At 35.3% G+C, this 15,475-nt stretch overlaps 2 protein-coding genes across 2 annotated transcripts; one reads left to right on the top strand and one right to left on the bottom strand.

Annotated features, from left to right (window-relative positions):
* Window positions 1–2,034: 2,034 nt before the first annotated feature.
* On the bottom strand, window positions 2,035–5,246 carry LOC583865 (histone deacetylase complex subunit SAP30L). The gene is made up of 5 exons (XM_030980308.1): window positions 5,005–5,246; window positions 3,984–4,257; window positions 3,428–3,556; window positions 2,466–2,564; window positions 2,035–2,240 (listed from the first exon to the last, which is right to left on the bottom strand). The coding sequence occupies exons 2-5, from the start codon at window positions 4,254–4,256 to the stop codon at window positions 2,124–2,126; spliced, it is 618 nt and encodes a 205-aa protein (XP_030836168.1). The 5' UTR covers window position 4,257; window positions 5,005–5,246; the 3' UTR covers window positions 2,035–2,123.
* Window positions 5,247–7,551: 2,305 nt separating this feature from the next.
* On the top strand, window positions 7,552–14,773 carry HMG1 (high mobility group 1 protein; the record flags this gene model as incomplete). The annotated part of the gene is given in 5 exon segments (NM_214543.1): window positions 7,552–7,607; window positions 10,612–10,797; window positions 12,704–12,858; window positions 13,034–13,208; window positions 13,618–14,773. Coding segments are annotated over 4 exon segments (603 nt in total). The 3' UTR covers window positions 13,735–14,773.
* Window positions 14,774–15,475: the final 702 nt, after the last annotated feature.

Below are 15,475 nucleotides of genomic sequence, written 5' to 3'. Positions count from 1 at the left end.
CATTGCTACATATGCAATACGTATCATAGTGAAGAATGGGTCACTTTGAGAGAAAAAAATAGAAAGCAAAAATACTGTAATGGAAAATCAAATGCTAGAAAATTGAAATTGAAAAAGAAAAGAGAAACAATATTGATTAATCAGTCTTCCAAAATATACATCCATCAGACTTTCTTAAAATTACCACTTAATATCTAGTAAATTATATTGTTCAATCATTTCTTTTGATGATATGAAGAAAGCATTGAGCAATAACACTAAGGATTGGTTTCTGCAGGCCATTTGTCTAGAAGTAAATCAATCAATGAAAAACAGAGGTTGGTGGTGATGAAATTAATCCAATTAAAGTGCCTTCTCCTTAGTTGTATGAATTATTTAAATATACCTGCATATCTAGTTCATACTCAATTCTCATTTAATTCACAAATAATGTCAAATTTAAATATAATTAAAAAAATCATGTTAAAGAGCCAATTTGAGTTTGCCTTGTGTGGAAATAAAAGTAAAAAAATATCAAAAATGTTGCATATGAAAAAAATACATGTATTACCACAAGAATAAAAGAGAGACTAGTATTTAATTGATGTAAATGAAATGAAAATTTGATCAATAGTCAGTCGTAACTTCTGGCTGAAATTCCAAAAACTCCATACTTTCACTCTCTTCATATTTCATATTCTGTATTCTTTACACAAACATATTATACATCCCCTGCATATATACATTAAACCTTATCTACAATAATATACATACATATACATTCAAACCTCTTTGGGGTACATGTACACTCGAGTCTGTTAAGAGCCAGAAGGGCATTAACCCATCATTTCAAACAGGGTAAGTGCCCTTTGGCTTTAACACACAATACAACCCAGCAATATCAGTTTGACATGATCAATTTTTAACAGTTGTTGTATTTCACTCCATGTAATCAGCAGCAAGATGGCGGAAGTTTTAGTCAAAAATATGTCGTATTGGTATTTAGCAAATTCAAAAAGCCAGGATTAGGGCATTGTGTAGGTGGGAGTGATTAAATTAAAAAAAAAAAAGAAGATGTATGACAGGCTCACAAGCATGCATCCCCTCTTTTGTTTGGTGAGCTCCCAAAAGCACTGTGGAACCAATTTTGACCAGGTTTGGCCAAGTTTAGTGCACTATTGCTGACCTTTCCACTCTGTCAATTTCCTGGATTCATGACAGAAAGTAAATCAATATTAATCTTTATGGCAACTTCTAACGTTTCTTCACCATTATTGTTCAGTACTTAGCAAAACTATACGCATTAACAAAGGCCCTAAAATAGAACCTCAAGTAATCCACATTTAACTGTTAATAAATCACTGATACATCCATGCAAAAATTCTTGGTTTCTGTAAGAATTATCCTGGTTATAATGAGTACTCACAAGTACTTTGAAAGCTTTAAAAACATGAACATAGAGGGCGCTAGAACATTTAGGAAATTGTCAATATTGGGGATTTTCATAGCAATCATTGCAAATGCATACAAAAAACACAAGCTAACAATCACAGTGTTAAGCATGATATAAATAGCAAACTATGTTCCAGTAAATAAAATGCATGTACTGTAAAATCAGAAACAAATTCTAAATGACAAATAATTTCCCCAGTTTTATGAATAGCAGAAAATATGTGTCTGTCAGTAGTGATTCACTTATTTAGCAGAAAGAATCACTCAAAAAAATTGTGGCTTATTAACCAAGAAACCAAAAAAAAAGTGGAAGCATCAGTTCTATAGGATGGTTTTAACCATTAAGCAAGGTGGGATTGGAGAGACAATAAACATACTCCTGGGCCCTGTTTCATGAAACTTGTCATCAATGATATGCTACTGTTACTGATATAAGCTACTTAGATCCTTGCATTTGATTGGCTGCGGGAGCACATTTGGCACTTGTTAATGATAACACATTTTAGGAAACAGGGCTCATTTTAAAAAGAACCTATGCCAGAGCCCTTGTGCCTGGCTTTGTTGCATCTAAGGGTGGACATGGTTCAGCAATCCCAGAGTAGTGTTTAATGGATACTTTGTGTTGACTGGTTTAGCCTGGCCTGGTCTGACATTGCTGCTGTGTTGATTGTTAGTGGGTTGACTGACCAGTTCTAGCTGTGCTCATGTTTCTGGTCAAATCGACTCTTGTTGTTCTTGACCATGTAGATGAAGTAGGTCAGCGCTTCTTTTTCTCTCACTGGGATTGTCCTGAAATGTCTGGCCACAATCTGCATAACAAAAGATGGATACAGGTAACAACAATACATTGTAAAAGATAATATTTCACTTTTGAATGGTAAAACTTTTATCTACTTGATCCTTTGAAATTAAATCCATTGGATATGTGTAAAAACATTGATTAATACATTTAACTTCAGAAGGGAAAAATAAATAAAATAAAAATAAATAAAAAATAATGCCCCATACACTGTACATTGGTCCTTTGTACTTACGTCAGCAAGTTGAGCCTTGTTGAGGCCTGGTTTGGTTTGGATCTTATAATGTCTCTTGTATCTTCTTAATGTATTGACTTGAAGGTGAAACAGATCAACCTACAAAGAAAGGAAAGAAAGAGAAATGGATGTACATCTATCAGCAACAGGGATATTCAGTGAGCTTGTGTGAGTTTTACCCAAATCAAATCATGAATCCATCAATCTTTATGATTGATTGATGGATTCACGGTTTTGGTGAAATTTCAGAGATGATAATATACCTACAATTTCATGATGATTATACATATAAAACTAGACTTGTTTTCAAATAAATATTTAATTTGATTTAAATCTAACAATTAAAAGTACCTAATTTAGAATGCATACAAAGTTTTCTTTAAAAAGGATCCAGTGACATGACCATCACATGTTTCTGAGAAAGACACCCCCCCCCCCCCCCAAAAAAAAAAAAAAAAAAAATGCATGGAAAATATTACACAAAATATTGTTCTTCTTGATACCATTCATATTTCATGCTGGATTGATTTTGAATCATTGTGTTGGTAATTTTCTGAAATGGAAGGGGGGCCCTTATACATATAAAACTAGACTTGTTTTCAAATAAATATTTAATTTGATTTAAATCTAACAATTAAAAGTACCTAATTTAGAATGCATACAAAGTTTTCTTTAAAAAGGATCCAGTGACATGACCATCACATGTTTCTGAGAAAGACACCCCCCCCCAAAAAAAAAAAAAAAAAAAAAAAAAAAAAATGCATGGAAAATATTACACAAAATATTGTTCTTCTTGATACCATTCATATTTCATGCTGGATTGATTTTGAATCATTGTGTTGGTAATTTTTCTGAAATGGAAGGGGGATGTAAATGGGTCGTTGTCCAGATGTGTCAAAATACCTACATGCAAAAAATGTATAAAAGAGTATGAACCCATGCCAACATCCCTCCTTTCTTACCTCTGGTACATCTAGATCATGATCTGGAGATATCCCACCATCTTCATCACTTCCCTTCTTCCTCTTCTTGGTACTCCGCACACTCTGAATCATAGACTTGTGGAAGTCACAGATGTAGATATGCCTCACCTAAATTATGAAGAAATATAATAAGAAATACAATAATTAATAAATATAAATTGAATAAATAAATAAACAAGGAACTGTTTGTAAGCACTGTCATAATTATCAAAACCAAGCATTTAAAGAGCACTGCACAAATAGATAATTCTGAGGAAAATTTAAATCTTTGAGACCAGACCGAACGAATGTGTCCAAATTACAGTAACGGCAGGTTGAACCCTAAAAACAGGGGGGGGGGGGGGGATGAATTAACCTAAATCAGTAAGAAGAAACCATTGTCTAAAAAAAAATAACCAAGAGGTTCATCGGACTGATAATGTAACATGGTTGAGAAATAGTTAATATCCCAAAGAGGTTATTTTTAAAATTCTAACTAAAAGATGTATTTCTCACCCAATGTCTCTCTGACAAACAAACTTTACTGGATACTCACACTGTGATCAATGGTGAGTTTGAGTTTCCTCTGTTGTACTGTCTTAGCAATGCGTTTACTATAGCATGCATTCCCAGCCGGTCTGGTGCAGCGTTGACTATCATCTACCAAGCAACATATCTGACCATGTCCTGAGTCGCGACTGTCATCCTCCGTCGTACTAAAACCATTCATCTTGCGCTGCGATGATGTCGAAGACGACAACTTTGTTGTCGATGGATTCAAGCCAGACTTCATCGAGCTGGATTTGAAGGGGCTGCTTTTCTCTTTCATTCTGGCAAAAAATGATAATGATGGAAAATTGTCAATCACACGAGCTCCCTCCAAAGTACAGTGGTTTGTCTTCACTTCTCATTTACTGCTTATCTATCTTTATCCATTACTGCATGAGCATCTCATTTGAAGAAATGAAAATAATTCAGGGTATGTTATCCCAAAAGAATAGGAGACAAGTCCATGAAGATAAATAAAAAAAAACATAATTTTGTACAACAGTTTCATAAAGGATATGATTGGAAAGAATTAGAAAACAGAATAGAAATTTTATTTTTTAATGAACAGAACAAAGCACACAAATTAAAAAAAAATTCTTTCAAAATACAAATCAAACTTCAATTCAAAGTGACAACAATCTAGAGAGTAGAGTAGAGGATAGACAGTTTTAGGTTTCACAGCCTTTATTAGGGCTAGGTGATAAGGTACAATATGGTAATGACACCAATCAATGTCATATTTTACATTATCACCTAGCCATTTTACATTTCCACCTAACCCTAGCTGGCCTGTGCGTGTGACAGTGTCCCTGCTACTGCCAGTGCTATGCCACTGATAATAATCCCAGCCCAGCGGCGGTCTCATGAAATGTACTTGGTCTGCACGTCTGCCATTCTCATTCTGCGTGAAAATGATTTTTGTTCATAAAAATATCGATAAATAACACAAAAGACATCGATGAAAACGAATTAAAAGTTTAGAAACTGTACATTGAATTCGGAGATTAAATTCTGAATGTGGGACTTACCGTGAAAATGTATAAATGCGATTTCGTAGAAAAATACGTAGACGTAGTCGTGTACGTTCAAACCGCTGGCAATGCACAATGTATAGTACGAGTAATGTGTTAGCGCTTGGCAGAAAACTCAACTCGTACTTAGCGGATCAACGCTAGCTTGCTCTGCCCGAAGTTCCCGGTTGTCATCCCGAGTGGTCGACCCTAGATCATGCAGCATTGTTGTAGGTCATGTATTGACGTACCGTACTTTGTGTTGCGCTTATTGCGCATTATGAGGTTTAATTTTTTGTCAAGTCGCTGTAATTTTATTATGAAAAACAGAAACTATAATTGTGTTTGAATATTACAGATCACTATAAAAATTGGACAAATATATTATAAATATTAATCATGAGTTAGATTTTCAAAAGAAAAAAGAGAAGAAAAATAAGTGAAAGACTACATCTGTAATCTTTTTTAAAGTTTTGAAATACAATTGTTCTTGAATATGTTCTAGTAATATAGGAGGTGCCTTGAAAACTGAAAATGGGGAAAACCAATCGCACTCCGCGCGGCGAGTCGACACATTTGCACGAGTTAGAAAATGGAGAACTCAAGGCATGAGGATGAAGCTGCGACTTTGCTGCTGCTGATGTCGATCGATGGTGATGATGCCGCGGATAAAGAAAAATGATGGTGATGATAAAAATAATATTATTTAATAATGATATTAGTAATGATGATGATGATAATAATACTACCACTATTTCTATTACTACTAACAATAATGATATGTACTCGGGGCCCGGGGGGGGGGGGGGATACGGGGGCATGCCGCTCTAATGGGTCACAAGAAGAAGAAGAAGAAGAAGAAGACATTTAAATGGGCTACCTATCCAGTCCCGTATCAAGTTTAAAGTACTTTTAACTTATCAATGTTCAGTACACCAATTAGCTCCATCATAATATGATATATTATATCTCATTGCATATACAGTATAAACAAGAAAAATACTCCGTTCCAGTAGAAAGTCTTTATTTTATGTCCCATAAACTGTGACGAAATTTTATGTGGAAAGGCAATTTTCATATGCATTTATCCAGCCAAAGTTTTATGGAATAACTTCCCGAGGTCCGGTTTATTGCAATTGAGCTTAATTCGATCACAAAATCTATTAGTTTTTTAATCCCTTCTATAGAATACTTTTGCATTTGTTTTTTTGATTGCCCCTGATCCTTGATCCTCGGAGGTTCCGGGTGTCAGCGCTGCCTGTGCTTTGTCAATGCAACTAAGTCCGGCTTGAAAAAAAGAGGGGGGGGGGGGCAAAGGAACCTGAGGCTTAATTGGTGAGGTTTGAGGATGATTAAGTGATTTTTTTGCGGTAAACATGAATAGAAGATGAGCCGTGATGACACCCCTACACGGTATAACCGGTTGGAAACTTACCCTACATAGACAAAATTGTGTTTTCTCTACCAGAATGTCCCACCTCGATCGCTCGCTATACTGATTTACAAACAAAAATATGTTGGTCCAAGTTTGTAGCCTGTAGGACATTCTTTTACCTTTCACAATTTTTAAAGAATCTGCGGACTGAACTATGATATTTTTCCCGACCGACATCTGATGTATGAAGGCCCGACACGGCACTTTCGCCCTTGGGCAAGGCCTTTTATCTATACATATACATTGCTCCTCTTCAGCCACTGTCAAATGAGTACCCGGTAGGCCGATACAAAAATTATATATACATAGAGCTGTATCAGGTTAATCAAAGTCAAACTTTAAGATACTTGAAATGTGATTATCAGAATATGAACCAGTTATTCAAATGTTTCGTGAGAATTATTTCACTTTCAATATGTTGTCCATAAAGTCGGATTAAATATTTTTTTACCACTTTTCATGAAATGATTGTTGCAGTAATGTTGGTAGATAAAGTGTATATACGTTCCTAGAGTTGTAGGGATAAATTATTGATCCGAATCTCTACGACTCAATATAAATATTGATCAATTCAATTCTGGGAAGAATAATTCATCTTGTCACAATCATTTCATGAAGAAGTAAGAGCAAACTTTTCATGACTGACTATATATGTCCAGTGTATGTATATAAATAATCTCGGACGGAGGCAAATCTAGCCTAGCTTATGCATAATATCTTGAAATTCGCATCTATATAACTATATCATCGTAAAGAAAACACAAAGCCCGACATTCCCTATACCTTCAAAATCATTTAATATACAGGAGCATAGAATATTTTTAGATGGATATGTTTCACTATATTCTTGGTAATCTTAGTGCATTCTGATATTTTGAAGTTTTTTATTACTTTTTCCCCTGCGAAGGGTTAGCCATGTAAACATGTATTATTCCCGCTATGCAATCACATGATACGTATCGTAGCAGACGGCATAAATTACCAGTTCTCCCCTGCTGGTTTATAATGCATTTCGATTGGTCAAACATTCGCTCATTCTACGGAATGACCAATCAGCATACACCTATCTTCGCCGCCAGCCTTGTCATTTGGCGTGGGTATATTGTTGCGCGTCTTCACATAGCCGAACTACACGCAAACTCTACGTAGCTGTTATCCACTGCATTCCCTTTCGAGATTCCGTAAGGTAAGTTGTTTTATTTATTTTATTCAGAGAAAGTTGTTGAGATTTTTGAAAGTTGTGCGAATATATTAGTTGCAGTATTAGCTAATGTTTTCAGGATGTTGTTGATTTTTAAAAAGGATTTAATGGTTTTTCTCGGCGTTTGAAGTGAACCTCTACATCTCCATTGGGTTGCGTGTTAGACAGTGGAACTTGGAGTTGGAGCCTGACGTCGTCTTTTTCGAATGGTATCGACATGCAAAATTTGACATTTTTTACATTTTGAATTGATGATTTTTACTGAAACTTTACGGAGCGCTTAAAAGCATATGTGCGGACTAAATCCTCCAAAACGATCGAAAGACGTTTTATTTTTTATTTCGTTAGAGGTCTTTTTATGGACACCATTTGATCTCGTCGCTTGTCAAAGTGACATGCCTACGTGACTATGTATGAGACGTAGCATCGTTGATTTCTGCACTAAAAACTCTCTGTATAGTCGACTGTTAGTAGAGATTTCGTGTAGAAACACATGTACATTTGAAATTAGGATGTCAAACTTGAACTTCCAAGGTTTGATTTTGCATTCTCATGTTTCGTTTCCCTTTATTAGCTTTATTTAGGGGCACTTTCATTCATGAAATCGTGAGTGACGTTTTCGATGTTGTTTTTTGAGGCTTTGTTTGACCCCGCCGGTGCTGCCATCTTGTTCCATACATAACATTCGTTTCCCTACAAATGCCCTGTATATGCTACCAATATATCTCGCAGTTTTATATACAAACCCATTGAAACGTGCACTAAAGTGTCCGCAGCAATGTACGGAACATTTCGGTACCACATTTATAGAAATTCTCCGAGACCTTCCAAAATCTAAAGGACAGAATTCCGTGGCATATCATCTCAACTTGTGTAGAGATGGTGGACGCGACATTTTTACCATTTTTTCACCGCTCTTGCCTCGGGTTGATGTTGGTTGAACGGCACGCATTGGCATTGCGCATAGTCATATATGAGGCCGTGCCGTATGTATTGTATGCATGTTGTTGTGTTGGCTGTAGCTTTCCCTGTCACGGACCTGCATGTACACTACAAGTAAATCACACCGGGGCTCTTACAACTAACATTCTATGGCAAAAAAACTATCAACATAACCTGTATATCGACATGGGAAACATCCTACTGCAAATATACTGGCATTTCTACAGTCATTTTCTTGATTTTTGGTGTGGATTTAAGGGACTTTTTGAGGATGGTGTCATGCATCTCATTTGCATAAATGGGGTTCGCCCACTGTTATACGCAGTGCGTGCTCTGTTGGCACAAAGGAGGGATTCTAAGCCGAGCTTTGACGTCGGAATTGGGAAAGTTGAGGCGGCTAGTTGAGCGTAAGTGTGGAGCGGCGTTGCGGTGAATAGAGGAAACAATGTATGGGACCAGTGATTTCAGCACTCCATTGGAATATGGCATGGGCAAGCATAGTCTAGTGGTTTTGAATAAAACTTGTTTGGGTCAGATCATGTCATTTTGAAATTGACTTCTCTCATATTTTAATGCTGTTGCTTTTACTTAAATATTTTTTTCTTGCATGTTTATCTAATTTATTTAGAGTTTAAGTGGAATATAATTTTATTTATTTCCCCTCTTAAATATAATTTCATTTAAAGAATATATAAACAATACAATCATATGTTCTATTGTTTATATAATCATGTTATGACTTAAAGTCTATGTTTAAGTTGATAATATTTTTAAATTCATATTCCCTCTGAATCTGAACTCATTTCAAAATTAAATATTATTTTAACAATGCAATCATACTATACTTACTTACTTAGAATATACTTAATTTCTAAGTTAAGAGTCCAGTTTTTAATTGTCTTAAATAAAATTAACCAATATCCTCACCTGAGGACAAAGTGTTAACATTATAATTATCAATTCATTTTTCGACATGTTGGTTTAACTAGATAAATGAACTTAATTTCCTTAGGTAAAAGTTTGATTAATAATGGTACCAGATGCTGGAAGTGGAAATTAAGTTACCTTTTAGTTATGTTTTTCGCCATTAACAAAAAATGTCGATTGTCAAACTGATTAACCACAAGAGTTTGATGTTTGCTTACAGATGGTTAGTATCATTTCAGAAACTGTCTCAAATATTTAAGAATTTGCTTACAAAAGAACAAAGCTTTAAAAAAAAAAAAAAAATTTCCCCCTATTAAGTTGTCTCTCTGAGGGCGTTCAGGAGCCCATTGGTTTTGTGCATTGATCATCTGTTTAAAAAAGAAAAAGTAGATGGTCCATTTTAAAATTAGATGGTCAAAAAGGGTGATATTTTAAGAATCTGCTCATCATAATCTAGTTGAGATAAGACAAGTATTTGCAGAAGATGTGTATAACTATAAAGGAAATTGGTATCCCAAATGGCCTTTTTCTTCCTGATTTTCCCTTATTTTCTCTATTCTTCTTTATTTTTCCCTATTATTTCCCATTTTTTCTTACTCAAAAGGGAGGAACATTGTTAGATGCCATCCCCCCGAATCCTCTTCTTTTTTTTAATCAGGGGGGGGGGGGGGGGGGCGTGGTTGAGGGGGAAATTTAAATTTTTTTTTTTTTTTTAGTGCTCATTATCACCCCTGGTAGAAGTGAAAACAAATTATTGACATTTATAATAATGGCAGATTTACAGGGGGAGGGCCCAGGCTATCACAATAGGCCATTGCATGCCCTCTTTAATACCCAATCTGGTGTACCATTATAATGATAATAATGAAAATAATATTTATTAACAATTAATAATAATTACTACAACTACTACTTCTAGTAAGAATAATAAAAATATACAATATATAAAAGTTCCCTATAATTTTGTTCTTGTGCTTCTTTTTGAAGCTTGAAACCCAAACTTATGTCAGAGGTTCTTGCGAATTATGCCTCCTTTTGAGAGAATCCAGGATTTGCCCCTGATGATTCCATTGCATTTTAATCAATGAACTTTCCAAACATCTATTCTAATTATCTACAGATTTTGTAAGTGAAGAGCATCGAGACAATCATGGGCAAGAAGGACCGAGACAGTTCAAAGCCTCGTGGACGTATGTCTGCATACGCTTACTTTGTACAGGATTCCAGAGCAGAGCATGGCAAGAACCACCCTAACAGTCCTGTCAGGTTTGCAGAGTTCTCCAAAGATTGCTCAGCAAGATGGAAGGTAAGATTTAGCTGCAAGCCATTAAAAAAAAAAAAAAAAAAAAAAAATATCCTGCCTTTTTGAAAAATAGGAAGGAGGAGGCCCTTTTTTTTCTTCTCAAAATGGCTGCCTGGTAAATTTCCCCTGACAGTTAATCAACAAAAAACAAACAAAATCTGAAATAGATCATTTTAGCAGTATGTTTTTGTCTCGCCTGCGTAGCAAAAAGCGAGACATAGGCGCCGCTTTTCCGGTGACGGCGGCGGCGACGGCGACGGCGTCAACATCAAAAACTTAACCTAAGGTTAAGTTTTTGAATTTTTGGTATAATTTTTAAAGTATAAGTTCTTAGTCAATGAAACTTTGACTATAGGGTAATCAAGTATCCCCAATCATGTGAGTAGAATTTCAGATCACAAAGTCAAGGTCAAAGGTCATTTCAGATTTTCAGGTCAACAGACTTGGACTATGTTGTAGCATCATCATCGAAAACTTAACCTAAGGTTAAGTTTTTGAATTTTTGATATAATTTTGAAAGTATAAGTTCTTAGTCAATGAAACTTGGACTATAGGGTTATCGAGTCTCCCCAATCCTGTGAGTAGAATGTCAGGTCACTAAGTTAAGGTCAAAGGCCATTTAAGGTCAACAAACTTAGACTTTGTTGTGGCATCAACATTAAGATTTTCAAAATGCTTCTTCTTCGTTATTTTTCAACCGATTTTGATTCTGATTGTTTCATATGATAGGGCTAGGAGGGGATTTAAAATTTCTACACAGAATCGTGAAATTCATTATCTATGCTAATTTATGCAAATTTATTCGAAATCACAAAAAAGGCTTCTCCTTCATTTCTCGACCGATTTTGATTTGGTTTGCTTTATATCGTAGAGCTAACTTTGGTACACTAAACTTCTACACAGAATTTTGAAATTGTTCTCCATTAATTAATTATGGTAATTTATGCAAATTTATTCCAAAAATAACAAAAATTGCTTCTTTTCCCTCATTTCTTGACCGATTTTGCCTTATCTGGTAGAGCTAAATTTGGAACAATAAACTTCTACACAGAATTGTGAGATTTTGCTCCATTGATTATTTATGGTACTTTATGCAAATGAAATGAAATTATGTCCCTTCCAGGGCATCAAATTTCTATATTTTGACCAGTTCAAAAGTGTACCACATAAAATTTACGATATTTGTTGTTGTGAGATGCGGATGAGCGCTACGTCATGGACGTTCTGGTTTATCATATTGAATTGCGTTATGCAGGCGAGACCGCCGAGAGCGTTTCCCTTGTTCATATTTTTATTCATTGACAAAAAAAAAGCTAAACATTTTTTTTTATCATTGATGGCTTATCAATGTCAGATCATTTTGATAATTAGCCCTCTTTGTTTCCCTGTTTGTTCATGTGGAAAATGAATCAGAAATCGTAGGTCAGAGTCAGACCTTAAAGATTTATGCAAATGAGCAATCTTTACTGATTTGGGCTTGTTGGGATCGCTGGACTATCATTTTTTTGGTATTACAACTGTATGCATTTATTTATTTTTTTTATCTACACGCATGATATTACAAGCCTGATAATTACCTACCTGATTTAAATCGGTTTCCCAATTTAAAAAAAAAAAAATTTACCCAATTTTTTTTTCTTCCCAATTTTATCCCAAGTTTCCTGATTTTCCCCTTATTTTCTCTATTCTTCCCTATTTTTACTCAAAAGGGGGAATGTTGTTTGATGCCATTTGTTTCTCGCGAATTCTCTTTTTTTTCTTTTTTGGTAGAGGGAAATTTGTTGTTGTTGATTTTTTCCATCCAAATAAGATTGAAATAGTTTTGTTTCTCTTTTTTGTGATGCATACCTGATATGTTTTACCACCTTGTGATTGAAAATAATTTTGTCTTTGGCTTGTGTTCTTTTAGGCTCTGGAGGAGAAGGGAAAGGGTGTTTTCCATGAGAAGTCTATGCGTGACAAGGTTCGATACGATCGTGAGATGCAGTCCTACAAGCCTCCTAAGGGTGAGAAGAACAAGAGAAGACGTCGCAGGAAAGACCCAGATGCACCCAAGAGGAATCTGTAAGTAAACAGTCTTAGTGCAGATTGGTCTAACAAAGAAATTTTCTATTCATTTGTAAATTCTATGATTTAATGTGAGAATGTGTTTGTCTGCATGGAATTGGTATGTTTTACAGACTAATCCAGAAAATTATTATCATTACAAGTAAGAATTCTCAACCTCTAATGCCACCAGGTCAGCATTCTTCATCTTCAGTGGAGAGAACAGAGCAGCCATAAAGAGTGTTCATCCCAACTGGTCTGTGGGTGATATCGCCAAAGAACTGGCCGTCAGGTGGAGAGCTATGACTGCTGGGGAAAAGATTCCGTTTGACAAAGGTGCTGCTAAGGACAAGGAGAGATACATCAAGGTAGGTATAGTGGCTGGATAGATGGATGCTGACAAGGTTCAGTTTAAGAAGGGTGCTGCTAAGGTCAATGGATTGATACCTCAAGGCATGATAGATATATGATTAGATAAGGATAAGGCTCAGTATGAGGAAGGTGCTGCTAAGGTCAATGGATTGATACCTTAAGGCATGATAGATATATGATTAGATAAGGTTAAGGATTCAGTATGAGGAAGGTGCTGCCCATTGCAAGATATGATGGATGGCTTGAAAGATGGCATTCTGCGCATCACTATAACAAAGAATCATTATAACAAAGTATATATCCAGGTTATTTACAGTAAATTTTTAAAGAGTTTATTTCAGTCTTAACAATATTTTGAGGGTTGGAGAATGGAGACTAAATGTTTGCTTGTTTGTTCCTCAACAGGCCATGGCCGAGTACAAGGCAAAGGCAAAACCCATGAAGCGTCAAGTCAAGGAATCCTCCAGCTCAAGTTCCTCTGATTCCAGCTCCGATGATTCAAGTTCAGATGATAGCGATTAGATGAGTGGTGTGACGCCACCTCTCATGGCTGTTGTAGTGAAACAACTCACTTTAAGAGAGAGAGAGAGAAGGAGTGACCACCTGGCGGCTAGCATTGTTTGTAGGCCACCATAGAATATTTCATTTGTGCATATGTTTTCCTAAATTGTCTTTGTAGGTCTCGTTTCTTCCTATTTCATGAAGCCCCATCGTTTAATGAAATCAATTTAATGGTATCACTACAAGGGCATGCTTATTTGCAGGTTTGTCTGCATTGTTTTGCCTTGCTGCTTGTACCCAAGCGTGTGGGAGAAAGAAAGAAAGGTGGTTTGGAGGCATTGTTACGCTTTCTTATGTTTTGACAAGTTGAGAGAGAATGCTTCCTCAAAATTAATCTTGCCATGAATAGTCATGTATCTCATGTTTTCCATGGTATTTTTAACAATGATGGCTGATTGTATTGTTGTATATATGCCAAATTTTTGTATCTGTTCAGGAAAACATATTGCACCCTTTATACAGACCTAGGTAGTTGCGTCTGTTTGGATATGTTGGAAAATGTCCATAAATGGGTCAATCTTTTATTCAAAATCTCTTTTCTCTAATTGATTTTGCTTTCAGCACATATACTCAGTAGCTTGGAATTATGTAAAATCTGATGCTGTTCAAATAAGATAAGCATAGTTTATCATTTTCATCACTTTACCAGAACAAATTTTGGGAACTTTTTGTACCTGTTCGGAGAATACCTTTTTAAAGTGAAATCTTGACTTGTATTTTGAATGATTGATAATGTGCTGATTTTTAGTTGAACGATACTCGTCAGCACTCCATTATTTTTTAAGCAACTCTTAGCAGTATTAAGTGTGAAATATTGGGTGAGTAACTTGGTAGGACAGCAGTGTAAAAAAAAAAAACCGCTTTCCCCTACCCTTCAGTTTTGTGATATATTTTCCTGCTCTAATACTTCTGCTAAACTTATATAAACTTGCTATATGTATTTAATTGTGTGATTGTTTTTTTTAATGGCTCTATGTATAAATCTTGTGATTTTCGCAAGGATAAAAAGGAAAAAAGTGAACTCTTACAAGGCCAAGATTCTACATGATCACTGTAAAGTTAGACATTTTCTTGAGTGATTGAGACTTGTGAAAGTTTCATGCCATGGAATGCGTTGACATCATTATTTTTTGCATTTGGCGTTATATAATAGGGGCAAGCATATCTCAAAGAGAATAAACTGTTCTGGGAAACATCATAACCATATCTTGTAGAATATTGGCCTTAAACTTGAGTGAGAATTGAGAAGAATCAAATAAACATGACAAGTAAAAAAAAAGAGTGTGGGGTATCATGTTTTACAAGTTTACTTTCCATTTTTTGACAGTGCTTCTATGCAAATATCTAATGCGACTTGTAGACTCATCTCAATCAATCAAATTGCTCTCATGAAATGATTTTTAAATATATTTTTAGATGTACATGTATGTGAAATTCCTCCGTCTTGTCTGAGTGTTATTACATAATTTTTGTATTCAGTTCAAATTAGTTCACAGACTTTGACAAGATTTTGTGTTCTCAATTCTCACTATATTGTATGTTGTTTGCCAATTCGAGCCTTTTAACTTAAATATCTTTTCTTATTAAAATCTTATTTTAGAACTGTACGTCTTATGTATGATAACACTTAGTAGTATTGGTTTCAGAGCTTTATTTTTTCACAATGAAAGGGATAAAAATGCCATCAGGCATGTTTTTTTCT

This window comes from Strongylocentrotus purpuratus, unplaced genomic scaffold, assembly GCF_000002235.5.
Source record: "Strongylocentrotus purpuratus isolate Spur 01 unplaced genomic scaffold, Spur_5.0 spur5_scaffold_11, whole genome shotgun sequence".
Taxonomy (NCBI): Eukaryota; Metazoa; Echinodermata; class Echinoidea; order Camarodonta; family Strongylocentrotidae; genus Strongylocentrotus; species Strongylocentrotus purpuratus.
Note: the sequence above shows the minus strand (reverse complement) of the source record. Positions and strands in the feature narration are given on the sequence as shown.